We start from the raw sequence: 14,534 nt of genomic DNA, 5'->3' as shown, positions 1-14,534 counted from the left end.
GCTGATCATCCCCCTTCCCCCCACTCCTCGGTACGGATTTACGCTGAGTACGGTGTTGATACACAACAATAAAATCAGTGAGGCAAATGTAGTTATAAAATAAAGAAGTGGAGCAGACTTGATTGATCTATAATTTAGATACACAATGAGGTGTCTCATATTCATATTATGAGATACATCGGTTAACAGTTGAAAATAGTTACACAAACACAACAGGCATTTTAAAATCTGGAAATGAGTACAACCGTAAAATGGAAATTATTGACGATTTACCTCATGACTTCCAATTTTACCGAATTCCCTCCTGCGTTGGAACACTCCTTCATCCTCCTCGCCTTCTCGGACAGCTCCATTTGCTCGAATGAGCAATTAAACCAAACAGAATGAGTCTCGCACATACCATGCTCATTTCTAGACTCGGATGCGTCTAAGTTGTTGCTGGACACTGTTAGGCTGTCGCAGCTCGTGCAGGTCCTCTTATTCTGCTGTCTACTTAAACCAAACAGAATGAGTCTCGCACATACCATGCTCATTTCTAGACTCGGATGCGTCTGAGTTGTTGCTGGAAACTAATAGGCTGTCGCAGCTCGTGCAGGTCCTCTTATTCTGCTGTCTAATTGTGGCCACTAGAGGGCGGTAAGTGAATTCCCCCATTAATTTCTTTGTAAGGTTAAGGAAAAACCAAATCAACAAAAAGGTCAATCATGAATCATGAATATTCATAAGTATGGTCAACGTATGATTGGCATCTACTGTGTGCATTAACCGTGCGCAGATCGAGCGAATGAAGTATTATTAGAAAGTATAGGACATCACAGGTATTTGTGAGAGAACATTGGACCAACTTCCCGTAAAAGATATTCACATTAAAGTGAAAACTAAGTTGCGGTAAGTGCTTGAGAACCCGTCTAGCGCCATTTCCTTTTCTTGCAATAAATCCACTAGGAAACTCACCCGGCTGGCGCGGTTTGCCGGAATGATGAGTCGGTTTGGAGTATTTTGAGAAAAATAATTATAGTAGGAAAACCGACTTTTATTCCAGAAGGCTCCAGACTAACTCGGTCTCGGGAAAAATTCGACCCTACTTCAGACAATTCACACGCAGTTCGTGATCGCCACATTCTATTGGCCACTGCATAATACCAAATGAGGCCTAACTGAATGGACAGGAAAGTGCGTGCTAACGTAATCCTGTACAAACAAAACAAAAATGACAGCGCGCGGTCCTCAGTTGCTGAGCTGAAGAGACGCGCGGTCTTTGGAGTTTTTGTTGTTGTTTATCAAGCGCCTTTGATTGTTTTAGAGGTGCTTGATAGGCGCACACTAATTTTGCATGCGCGCAAAAGAGGTTTTTGATGCGCGCGTTGTAACAACTCGGACCATTACTGCGAGTAGCCAGAACACGAAGCGCTAGTTTATACAGGCCGCTCCCATAGGACAACACTGTACAATCAGAGGGACAACCATTACAGCTCATCCCGCCGTCAAAGCGAAGCCGAGTTATCCCCGAGTCCGAGTTTAGCCTGACCCCGTTCGGGTAAGTGCTGAGACTGAACATTTTTAGTTAATATTTCGCATTTTCGTCGTTACCCATCGAATATCTTGTCATAACATCGTTATCCTGCACATTTCCTAAGCATACGTTCACATTAGGGTGCGAAATTTGACAACTTTTGCAGGCGTACCAGAACTTTGTTTGGGCTTTAAGATTTCTCAGGAAGTGAAAGTATAGGGCTCACACCCGTAAATACAAGTTTCCGAAGTACACTTGCGCAGCATGCCTCAATGAAGGCGCAGATTTCTTGCAGTCTAGCGCTCTCACAAATTACATCGTTTATGCTAATTTCTACATAACCTATGTAGAAATCACAAATGAATTTTATTTCCCGCGAAGCTGAGCTCTCATGAAGTAAAAATCCACGCGAAATTTTTTGAGTGTTTTGTTTTGTTGTGTTTGTTTGTTATTTTTTTGTGGGGGAATGACAGTTGGTATTTTCCCTCTTTCCATGAATGTGTTGCTACAGACATAGGCTTATCTAATTGGAAGCGATGAAAGTAGATGTCGCAAAATGTCTTTTTTTTCTTCAAAGCGAAATTTAGAGTTATGTATTTACAACTATAATAACTGTGAAATATAGATGTGTTGTTTATCTGTGAAGTAATTACTTGAATCAATGTTGTGCTGCAGCATTACATGTTTCTCTTTACTTTGAATTTTGGTTATGTTTTGTTCAATCTTCACAATATATATATATATACATAGGAACAGTAAGAGGAACAGTAAGAGGAATAATGATGTCAAAGCTACGCACCGATTTCTCCTCATTTCTCATATCTCACATATATATATATATATATATATATATATATATATAAACATATTGCGAATTCACGTATTGGCTCCAATTTAACGAAGAATAAACCGGTAATGCAATATTTCGCCAATATAGAGTTTATTGAGCAACTCAAATTTTCGGTGGCTTCCATCCACCTTCTTCAGGAGTCTCGACGCGGAATGTCAATGTCAAAACATAAATTGAACATTAAGAGCGCGCACTCATATACACAGAATTGGTTGCTATGAGAGTGCGTACCCTTTACAATGATGTTGCCATGTAGACGCAATGTAGTCAAGGCACCCCACGCATAAGGAGGAGGACATTGACAAGCTTATTACGTAACAATGGTGTTCAATTACTTTGTATTAACACAAGTTATGATATCGACATACTATGTACTCATCAACGTACCATAGGTTACAAAAATAAGTTAAAGAGCGCTCCAGCAATTAAATTGTTTCATGTGATATCGACACATGTAATCATAAGTTACAAAAATAGGTTGAATAAGCGCTCAAACAATTAAATGACTCAGAATACAATAATCATCGGTAGGAAGAAGTCGATATGATAATTCCTGTTAAGAAACAGTTCAGTGTCTCACTGAAATCTAAGCAGATTTGAACATTACAATTTCTAAAGTGACATCTTCCATACGCAGAGCGCGTTTTGAAAAAGCACTCATCTGAGTGCATAGACAGGTATAGGGCTAATGCACGCAAAGTCTAGTTCATGAGCCCAAAGCTGCGCAGTAATATCTCGGGAAGTAAAAGTAACTCATCAAAATGGAAATGTAGGTCGTACACAAGGAGTAGATGCAGAAATTTCACATTTCTGTACACATTTTACATAGGTACCTTTTGAGTTGAAAATTAGCTGTTTTTCACCTTAGGATTCAGTACTCCGCATAAGGACACACATTTTCGCGCGTTATATGAACGGCGCGGTGCGCGCGAACAGGCAGGGAGAGGTCCCATCAGAATGACCTACTTCGAGACGTAAAAGAACCACTATTCCTGTCGCACAACCAAAAAGTAACTCCTTAAAATGAATAATCATATTCTAATGAATATTCATGTGAAATATCTAGCCAATTGGAAAAACTTTCCCATAGGTACCTCTGCAATATTCATATTCCTTAGCTGCTGACGGAATCTGCCTCTGATACACTGTATTTAACGCGTGCCGCACTTTAGGATACCGCATTCTGATTGGCTAATAGGTTTTCGGGCAATCGGTCACCGCGTGATCATTTCATTAATATTCATCACTACTCACGCCACTGGATCGCTGTGATTGGCTTCATGTAAATGAACCTCAGATTCAAAAATAATGATCTCGCTGCATCGCGATCGGATACAGTGTACTTTGTGACCTCCACACTCTGTACTGTTCATGGCCGCCTTACTACATCGACACTCTTTCCTGTCCACTCATTTACACCACACACTGCACTGGCGTGCTCTGCATCTCCTGCCTTCTATAATCCCTTCCATACACTTTTTTTTTGGACGTACTACTACTACTACTACTACTGCGACTCCTCCTCCTCCTCCTCCTCCTCCTACTACTACTACTACTACTACTACTCGTACTACTACTCGTACTAGTAGAGTATGACAAAATCAAAATACGGTACATATGCCCATTGAATATTAAAGACAGCTCGCACAGCTAGAAAAGTATTACATCAGTAATATAAAAAAAAATATCAATTTGATCATTACAGAATTGACACTTAATCATTCGGATTAGATTTTTGTGTACGGCTATGAATAAACTTCGAACTATTAATCACTTTTCAATGTCGTTGTGTGGCTGAATTGCATAATGTACTTGTATGTCACTGCGCTCTGCACTGTCGTAATTACTTTTTGATTCCGTTGAGTTCGATCCCCCGCCACCCCCCCCCCTCTCTCTCTCTCTCTCTCTTACACACACACACACACACACGCACACACACACACACACACACACACACACACACACACACAGGCACACCTCTACCCAGCAAAATCGACACAAGCACATGCTGTATACACATGTCATACACTGACAAAACCTTTTGGACATAAACACAAAACAGTGTATATATGAATGTAGACCAACAGCCATTTGCTTTTATTCAGTCTTTTTTTTTTTTTTAGTCATCTGCAAAATTACAATACGTGCAAATTCTCTAACAAGATACAGAACTGGTACAAATGCTCTAACAAGAGACAGAATTGGTCCAAATCATCTATTGTCTTTATCAATTAAATATTTAGTCCTACAAGGTAGTAGATATCTGCAAAACTATGTGACGGTTTAGAAAAGAATCCAGCGCGTGTGAAATTGAATAACAAGTCATTGTGTCAACAATGTACGGATTAATTTCATGGCAGGATTGTACCTTTGCGCGTAAAACTTGTAACAAAAAAACAGGGGTATATTTTTGCTTATACGAATATAGTGTAATGTATGTACATAATACACTGAAGTTTGGAAAAGCGCTGAACTAGGGGAGCTGTGTGTATAATTGCATTGGCTTGAATGGTTTAGCTAATGAGACGTACAGGATGTTTCACCATAAGGCTCATCAGTGACTGACCATTTGTTTGTTTTGTTTTGCTTCTTTCATTTATGAGGGAAGAAGACGGCACGAAGGGTTGTATCGTCTTCTCTTTTGAATGCAAAAATACTGGTCAGTGCTGATGAGCTTTCGGGTGAAGCAGGCTGCATGACTCATAAGCTAAACTATTCCAGCCAATACAGTTATATTTTTGATGACTTTATCTTTAGGATATTTCGATTATGAGAGAGTCAATTTATACATTTCACGGAGGTTTGGAAAGATTTAAAATGAATTACATTATAATTCACCACATTCCCTAAAAAAAAAAAAAAAAAAATAACCTTATATAAATTTCATAATCTGCAACGATAACAAGGAACATCATGAAAATTTCAGTTGCTAATATAGTACAATGTATTACCTGTTTGTATCATCATTGTATCAGAGTGCATGTATTCAGAACTACCATTTAGGAATCCATATCCAAAACTCATTTCTATTTCAGAACAACTGGGCCATGTGTTCATTGCTTCTAAGTCGTTTAACTGATATACATGGATATGATTATGAACACTTTTTTAAGTGTGCACGACACAGCACTTTAGCATGTACTGTGAAGGAATACAATAGGTCCTAACAATGATACTGCACTATCATTTGCAAAAATTCAGAACACCTTATAAAAAGTAGAATTTGACCCACAGCTGTACTCTATAAACGTGAGATATGTTTGAAAAAAATCAAATATAAACATTTTAAAAATTATTTCAAAATAAAGTTGAAGAAATACTAGTAGTTTGCATAGTTGCAAGCCGTTGTCATTATCATGATTATTGCGTAAAGACTTACGGCTCAATGAAGTGCACATAATGTTCAAGACATACCAGTAATTGAGACCTGCGATCATAGAAGCTAATGCATATTACATCAACGATTCTTTTACGGGCTTTTTAGATGGCATTGTATTCTTTAAATCATATACAATTGGTAGCATTTTGATTGATCCACGGACGGACGGACAACCCGAAAACTTCTCGGACCTCTTCTGGCGGAAGCATAAAAAGTTTGCCATGTACATCCATCATAGTAACATTATTAAACATGAAACGGTGACATTTGAAAATAGAACTTTATACCCTTATATTCTCAGGAAAGATACACAATTATGCAATGTTCTTCAAAGGGTAATTTTTAAGTTTCAAAAAGTTGACTTCCATCAGAACAGTACTGCTCTACTTTGGCAATTGGAAGCAAATGACATACCATCCAATCTGAGTTAGTGATATTTTCATACTCTATCTAGTGCGCTCTTAGTAGTCAATTCTTGTGCATGGACACTCATCCTACCAAGTGATGTGCTGGGCAAGACATCATGACATTACATTGGCGTCAATAAAGAATGACAGAAACATTTATCTTTTTTTTTACAATAACTGTCAGTTTTGTCAATTGCTTCCTTTACCCAAAGTAGGGCAGAGTACCCCAAAGTTTAAACACCTGCGTTTTTCTCCTTTTTTTTTTTGGACATGCATACTATCTTGAACATCAACAACATCTCTGTACTATTATACAAAACGATGAACATAAAGATCCATATTAATTTTTCATTGCTTCTGTATGGTCTGGGTGACTGGATGTGCATGAACCATTTATGATTCATTGTGACATAATTCTACATTTGACAAGTAGCACTATTATGGCCAGCATATTTGCCACACTTTCCACACTTGTAGGATTTTCGTGGAAGTTTTATGCCTTTGTGTGCACGGTAGAGGCGTCTATTGCTCCTTCGCATGATCTGGACTAGTGACTCAACTCCTCTTCGATGATTAGTACCTCTAAAGTACTCCGTTGTTGTCATGTCATTTAATTTTTCTAGTCCCTGAGCATTGAATATGTGGATAGAACCTAGCCTTTCTATGATATCAGCGGCATGTACTACAAAGAGATGCATGTAGGGGGTTGCTATCTTCGAAGTGCAAGCATCTACCAGGTTGTCATACCACTCAACCAAGTCATTTCTCAACTTTGTCAATTTGGCAGGCCTGTCAGGAGACATGGCCTCAGCCTTCTTGAATGATCGAACATCGTCATACAGAACCCTAAACCTGCGCCATGCATTTACCACTACATGTCCGTGTGCATGAGAGTCAACAAGCTTTTCTATGTCATCCAAGACTTTCTCAACTTTTTGTTTTTCTGGTCCTCTCAGATCCCGGCATTTGACCATTTTGGCATCTTTGTCATAAGCCAGAGGAGCACCACGCACACCTGCTTTCTTCAAGATGTCTTCCATCTTAGCGCATCTTTTCATTTTTTCAGGAGCATAACACCTACTCACTGATCCAATTTCTTGCAAGTCAAGCTCGTTGATCATCTGAATAATCTTCTTCAGTAACCTGTCTGTGATTCTAAGATACATGTGCAACGTATCAAAAACTACGTTCTCCGTTCCGATCGACTTGAATATAGGATCTCGTACACAGGAATATCCCTTTTCACCGATTCTCCTGGGCTGTTTTTGGAGCTGTAACATGCAAATGTTGACTATCAATCAGGCAGTAGATACACGGATATTTGGAATTGGCCGCTCCCATTCCACAGATGGTTAGAAGAAACTTGTAATCTCCTGATAAATGATATCGAATAGTGTACTCCAACTCGTCAATGACAACACTTGTGAAGGAAGCTACATCCTGCACTATATCCACCAAGTGTTCTTTCAACTGACTGTATTTCTCTTCATCGCAAAGTATCGCTATGGGATGATGTACACTTGCGGAAGTTGCATTGGCTTCATCGTTTAGAATTGTACATGTGACATTCACGTAATGCCAATGGCCTACCACTGTGCCATCTCCAGTTATCTTCACATCTACGTTCTGCTTACCTTTTCCAAGTATGCCCTTGTCTACAAGACATTCAATTTCTTTTTTCAAAAGTACCTTTATATCTCTTTGAACTCCTGGGTTAGACGACTTGGTTTTGGACAAAGGGATATCCATTTCGCATTCAGTGATTGTCATGTGGCTTTTTACTTTTTTGAGATTCGGGATATTGCTGATACACGCAAGTGCATTCCAAGACTCATCTGAGATGCCATGAGCATCCTTTACTAGCACGGCGAGATTTACCCTTTGTAAAATGTCCTCTTCATTACATCCTGTCATGCTACACAACTCTTCTGTATCTTCAATCAGAGAAATATCCTTCAGTTCTCCACTGTTTGTGTCTGTTACAGTGATATGTATGACACGAACTCCCCACGAATCAAGAAATTGCAACCTGGCCCGACACTCTTCTTTGAGATGCATTGAGAGTCTCCTGGCATGTCTCCTTGAGTAATGTTCTTTTCTCATCCATGCTGATCGCTTGCCTGATTGTCTATTTCTCAGTAACATAGAGAGATGCATAGCACGTTTCTTGTACTTTTTCCTGATCAATTCAAGGCGTTCATTCTTTTTCAAAGCTTTTTCAAGCTTCTGTTTTATGTCTGTCAACTTCTCATTTTTTCTTTTCAGTTTCTTTATGGTATCAAGCAGACTTTTTTGCGGACATTCTGACTGCAAAATTTTAAGCTGCCATGTCTTTGTCTTTTTAAGCCACTTACTGAACAGAGCTCGCTGCTTCCCTCCACGTCGTGACTGCTTTATTCGAGAAAAAAGTCCTTTAGGTCTGATTAGATACGATTTTATTGCATTCAGTAGACGAGGAGTTGAAGAAATATTCATAGAATAATGTTGACATATAGAAGAAAACACAATGTTTGAAACCTGTTGTGGACCCTTATGCATATGTAAATTTGTAACTTCAGTAACAAAAGCCAAATCTACATTTAAAAAAAAGTATGCCATAGTTCATGAATGAATCAAACTGCATAAAAAATATGGAAATGACGTGTGAGTGTAAAATGTCTAAATAACTTTGAAACTAAGAAACTGTAAAACTCTTAAACAACCCTGAAACAAAACGTTGTTGTGTCTTGACTTCATTTCTGTTGTTTCCACTCTTCTCGAGTTCCATACGACCTTATGAACCTCAACATCAGATAGTGCCCTCTCTCCAGGTGATGTTCTTGCAGGGTACCACTACGTTCCACAAATTCGGTAATTGGTCTCATTTTCCTGAGCTTTAGGTAAAGGCCCTTTTCTTTCACGTATGCGAAATCCCCTGCCATATTGGTTATTCTTACGTTCCAGTCGGGTCCGAGGATGGCATTCAGCTCATTCATTAGGTTACGGTCTTGAGTATTTTTACAAAGTGCAAATACTTCCTCGAACACCAGTGGATCTACAGGGACACGTGCCACGCACTCCGGATTCTGGTTTATGCTGATTGTAAGTTTTTCCTTTATGGCAAGCCTGAGCGCAGTCTTGACATCACTTGCTGTTCCGCAGCTGCCTGAAAAATCTTCTTTGGTGATGAGATCCGCCTGAAATTAAAAGTCAAGTTCATACAATCTCTCTGTAAATCAAAGATGATAATACTAAGCACCCATCATTTATTAGAGAAGTGGTAAGTATACACACGAAGGATAAGTAGGTAGAAAGGAATCATGTACAATGTATAACTGAATTATAACAATGGCTTTATCCCTTCGGCAGTTTAATGTTAAACATGGGTTACATGATTAGGAATATACGTTTTCCTGTTCAATTTCGTATTAGTGCATGGAAGAGTATAGAGAGTCATTCAATTTCGATATAGGGCAACAAAAAAAAAATTCATAATGGGCATTCAGTTTCACATTAGAGCAATCTACAGAGTAAAAACATTATTTAGATTCCATATACCATAGGGCATTCAAGTAAGCACGAAAAGACACGTGACTGAAGATTCCTGATAGATTATTTGAATTATGTTACACAATTAAGAACAAGCATCTCTACCAATTATACATGTTGATTCCTGGTGACGTGCAATACCGCATACATCTCATTTTATTGCGTTACTTGTTCATCTTCACATTGTATACAATGTATGACAAATTTTCTAACATTTTTGTCAATCATATCATTTCCTCAAATCTAAGCTTCACCCTAAAAACAAAAATATAAATATAAACAACCCTCCAGATCACACTCTATAAGGTGACATCATTTGTCAAACGCAAGTCAGCTAAACTAAATTCTACAATTGACAGTGGAATTTAACTTCCCAAGAGCTTTTGGAGCATAGGACTTTTTTAGGGACTTTGTACAACACATTCACAGTGCCTTCATTTTCCAAGAGATGGACAGCATTTCTGACATAGGAATTCTCTTCTATGCTGGTATTGTATATAATTATGAAGAAGTGATCAGCTCTGGGAAGACAACATTGCAGTATCTATTGTACGTTCCTGTTAGTTGAACTGATTTGTGTTTGGCAAATGATGTCCTCTCCAGACTGTGCTCTGGAGTATTTTTTATCTTTATTTGAGCTTAGGTTTGAGAAAATGACAAAAATGTTTGAAAATCTATTCAAGTACATGTGAAGATGAATAAGTAGCACAATAAAATGAGATGTATGCAGCATCCATGCACATCAGCAGGAGTCAACAGGCATTTGGCTTTCCATTGACCATAGTTTAAATTTTGGAAAATACATCTTACCTTTTCCAGCCACTGATCCCACTGATCCCCCCATCCGGTATAGTGAACTAAAACCCTGTGAGTGTGATCATCTTCCTCCAGAATCTTTCATGTAAAAATAAACAGAGCATTAATAATTAATTGTAAGAATTAGAGTTTCTATGATAATTTATCAAATGAAATGATGAAAACGATTTTCTAGAATGAGATGAACAATCTAGACAATAATATACTTAATAAGCTATCACCTTGTGCTATAAGTATAGTATAATACTCACGGAAATAAGAAAAAAGCTACCCACGCACTACTGTCTCTAAACTGTTCGATATTATTTTTTTACTGGGACTTTTATTAAATACTGCTGTGCTTCAGTGCTTTAATATGGTTGACAGTTATTAAACACTAACGTCAGATTTACAGTCGATGAAAATGAAAATGAAATGATGAAAAAAAAAATTCATCCAATTTTTTCCATTTTTTCCCCCGGGTCGGGGGGAGGGGGGGGGGGGGGGAGACAGGAAGTAATCATGGTGTTACGATTACGTGGTCGAGGACGTGATGCGTTTCATGAAACGGTAAACTTTGTGTCAGTGATATACACTGACAACTGTTGAAAGCTACTGAAATCCTTGCGTCTAATTGGCTGATAGCAAATTTGTCGGTGAAAACCTCCGACGAACTTGTTGATGAAACGCCCCCCAGATGGGCGCTCATATCACCCGCCTTCCTGACAACATGGTCCATGTTGGGGGACCTAATTTACACCCTAAGCCTGAGGCCTGCTCCCGAGACTGTAACTTGGCTAGAACAATTGAGGGACGTTATTTAACTGCCGCTGAATACGCAAGAAAAAGGCTCATTCGTGTTAATTACCGCTCACTGACCCTGGTGGACCGGGTTACGGTTGGTGCTGTTACTACTACTAGTTACTATAGCTAGTACACTACAGACTATAGAGTGTATACCTTACAGTAGATCTACACTGTTAGTGTAACTGACTGTTTTTACTAGTGACTGTTTGATGAATGCATAAATAGTTTTGACTTTTACTAGTTTAATCCCCTCTATAAATTACACTAGTTTGATTCGTTATATTCTACATCGGCGCTAACAGTTACATGAGACAATACTTAAACATGCTTCAAAATATTAGAATGATGTTTAGTAGAGTTTAACGTTAGGCCTACCTCGACATCAAATGCTGACTTTTTGTTCCACTGGCACTGCAGTTGTTTTCTCCTGGGTCTCCGCGGTAGGCCTAATTCTGGAAGTTCTTGAAGTTTTTTGAAATGTCCGATGCAATATGAAGCACATCTTCTCCTTGGTCTTTGGGTTGGGTGTTCATTCATTGGTTCCAGAATGAAGTAGTCTCGTACTTGTAGAATAGAGGTCTAGGGCCCTACTCGATGAAGTCCAAATATGAAATAAGTTCTAACACTTTCTTGTGTTGCATGCATACGTATACAACTACATCTAGTCACATTAGCTATATTACTAGTATACTAGTAGCTAGCTAGCTATCCCCTCAGTGCATGCATAATACAGCTAGCTGCGCGCATCGCATGCTGATATTTCGCGGAGCGCGACCACGCTAGCCAGCCGTCCAGCGCTAGCTCGTGATTGGCTAATATCTTTGACCTGTGTTTGTATGCAAATGAGGTCAACGCGTGATCAATTAATGAATATTCATTATACACTACCAGCAACGGGTTTCAATTGGTTGTATGTTAATGAAAATATGACATCATACCTCATTAAGAGTTTGTCCGCCGACGTGTGTAGACTTTTTGTAATGACATACAAGAGTGAAATTGATTGTATCATACAAATGAGTATTAGGATGACAGTGTGAATCCATCTATAGAAAATAATACAAAGTAAGAGTAAATTGATTATTAAAATGGAGACATGAAATCATAATATTCGCTTTAATTCATCATAATCTCAGACATGTCAGACAGAATAACCCACTAATTTCTCTAAACACCAGTGGTAGTGAAACAGTTATCAATTAAATATCTTATAATCCTCGACATGACATATTCTTCTCTTTAACGGAAGAATGAGTAACCATTTAAAATGGATAAATCTCTGTTCAACCCTTCACCTTGAAAGCTCTTACTCTTTACGATTACTCGTAACTCGGCGAGTTTTCTTTCCTCTGCTGATGTGTAACCTCCTCCGAAAATGCACACTCTGACATCCGTCAGTGAGTGGCCGGGGAGGTTGAAGTGTTTGGCAACGGGGAGGTCGTTCCGATTTTTCAGGATGGACGATTTATGATTATTAAAGCGCATCCGGAATTTGGTGCTGGTCTCACCAATATAGACAGCGTGAGGGCATTTTGCACACATTAGACAGTACAGTACATTACTGGAATCGCAGGTAAGTCTCTGTGGACGGAGGGTGACATTGTTGGAGATTTTCACCCTGGTGTCAGTAATAAGGTGTTTGCAAATTTGGCACCTAGGCTTAGCACATGGTGTGTTACCACTCGGTGGTAAAGGCGCTGGGAGTTTGGTGCTTACAAGCAATTTTCTGAGATTTGGGGGCTGACGCTGGGCGTGTAGAGGTTGATCTCCAACAAGTTTCCCTAACTCGCGGTCGAGAGCCAGTGTAGGCCATTCTTGCCTGACTTGTTTCACGAAAGATTTGGTAGCAGGGTGGTAAGTGGTCACGAATGGAAGGCGTTCCTTGTTTTTCTCCAACTTAGTTTGGTTGAGGAGAACTCTTCGGGATTTCCTTTTTACTCTACGAATTGCATTCCCGATCATTTTTGGAGGGTATCCTCGTTTGAGGAATTGTCTACCTAGTGTAAGGACCTCTCTGTCAAACACATCCTCGTCCGAGATGATTCGGCGGAAGCGAAGCATCTGACTATAAACAATCGATTGTTTGATGTGGTGTGGGTGAAATGAGTCAAATCTCAAATATGAGAAAGAGTCGGTGGGTTTACGGTACACGGATGTTTGTAACGTTTGGTTGTCCTGGTCTATCGACACCAATACGTCCAGGAAATGGACCTTCTCTTGCGAACTTTCCATTGTGAATTTGATGCTTTGATTGCATGAATTGAATGCCTGGTGGAAAGCAGCCAGCTCTTCAATAGAGTGATCCCAAATCATAAATATGTCATCAATGTAGCGAACATATACCGTAGGTTTCTGAGGATAGCTTGACAGAAATTCCTCCTCTAGGGCAGCCATGTAAATGTTGGCGTATGCGGGTGCCATCTTAGTTCCCATGGCAGTGCCTTTTTTCTGTAGATAATACTTGTCGTCAAACTGGAAAAAGTTGTGTTTCAGAATGAATTCTGTCAATTGGGCTAATGTGTCTTTATCTACAGCTTCGTCCTCATTAGCATGGTCACGGAGGAAGCGGCGTATTGCTTGTACACCGTCCTCATGAGGGATGTTAGTATACAGACTTTGAACATCCATGGTGACGAGTGTCGAACCAGGGGCAACTTGAACCGATTCTATCTTTCGTAAGAAGTCTGTCGTGTCTTTGACGTAACTCTTGATTCTAGGTAAAAATGGTTGAAGTTTCTCGTCAACAAATTGAGACATTGGTTCAGTAAGGGAACCGACACTGGACACAATAGGTCTACCTGGTGGGATTATTGCATGTTGTTTGGCTGCTGCAATGATAGAATCAGAACTTGTTGCTTCCTGTTTAGTTACACTCGTCACCATCTTAGGAAGCTTGTGTACTTTAGGTAAGAGGTAGAATTGACTAACCCTAGCCTTCTCAGGAAGCTTGTGTACTTTAGGTAAGAGGTAGAATTGACTAACCCTAGCCTTCTCAGGAAGAGATATGTTACCATGGTTACTGCCTGTCAAATGCTTAACACATTCCGTAGCATTCTCACGAAATTTATCAGTGGGGTCCTCTGACAGAGGTTCATAGTAATCATTATCTGACAACTGTCGCACTGCCTCTCAAATAAACAAAAAAGGAAAGACGAAAGGAAAATAACAACCTTCGCTTTTGATAGGCCAACAGAGAAATTAAGCTGTCCGTCATGACTGTATTGATATGATGTGAGCTAACGCCCTCTATTGGCA

The 14,534-nt window shown here is 39.3% G+C and overlaps 1 protein-coding gene across 1 annotated transcript; it reads right to left on the bottom strand.

Annotated features, from left to right (window-relative positions):
- Positions 1–12,518: 12,518 nt before the first annotated feature.
- Positions 12,519–13,907, bottom strand: LOC139709298 (uncharacterized). The gene has a single exon (XM_071621247.1). The coding sequence runs from the start codon at positions 13,905–13,907 to the stop codon at positions 12,519–12,521; it is 1,389 nt and encodes a 462-aa protein (XP_071477348.1).
- Positions 13,908–14,534: the final 627 nt, after the last annotated feature.

Source organism: Diadema antillarum, unplaced genomic scaffold, assembly GCF_040938485.1.
Source record: "Diadema antillarum isolate AM-2024a unplaced genomic scaffold, OU_Dant_1.0 seq00001425_RagTag, whole genome shotgun sequence".
NCBI classification, from domain to species: domain Eukaryota; kingdom Metazoa; phylum Echinodermata; class Echinoidea; order Diadematoida; family Diadematidae; genus Diadema; species Diadema antillarum.
Note: the sequence above shows the minus strand (reverse complement) of the source record. Positions and strands in the feature narration are given on the sequence as shown.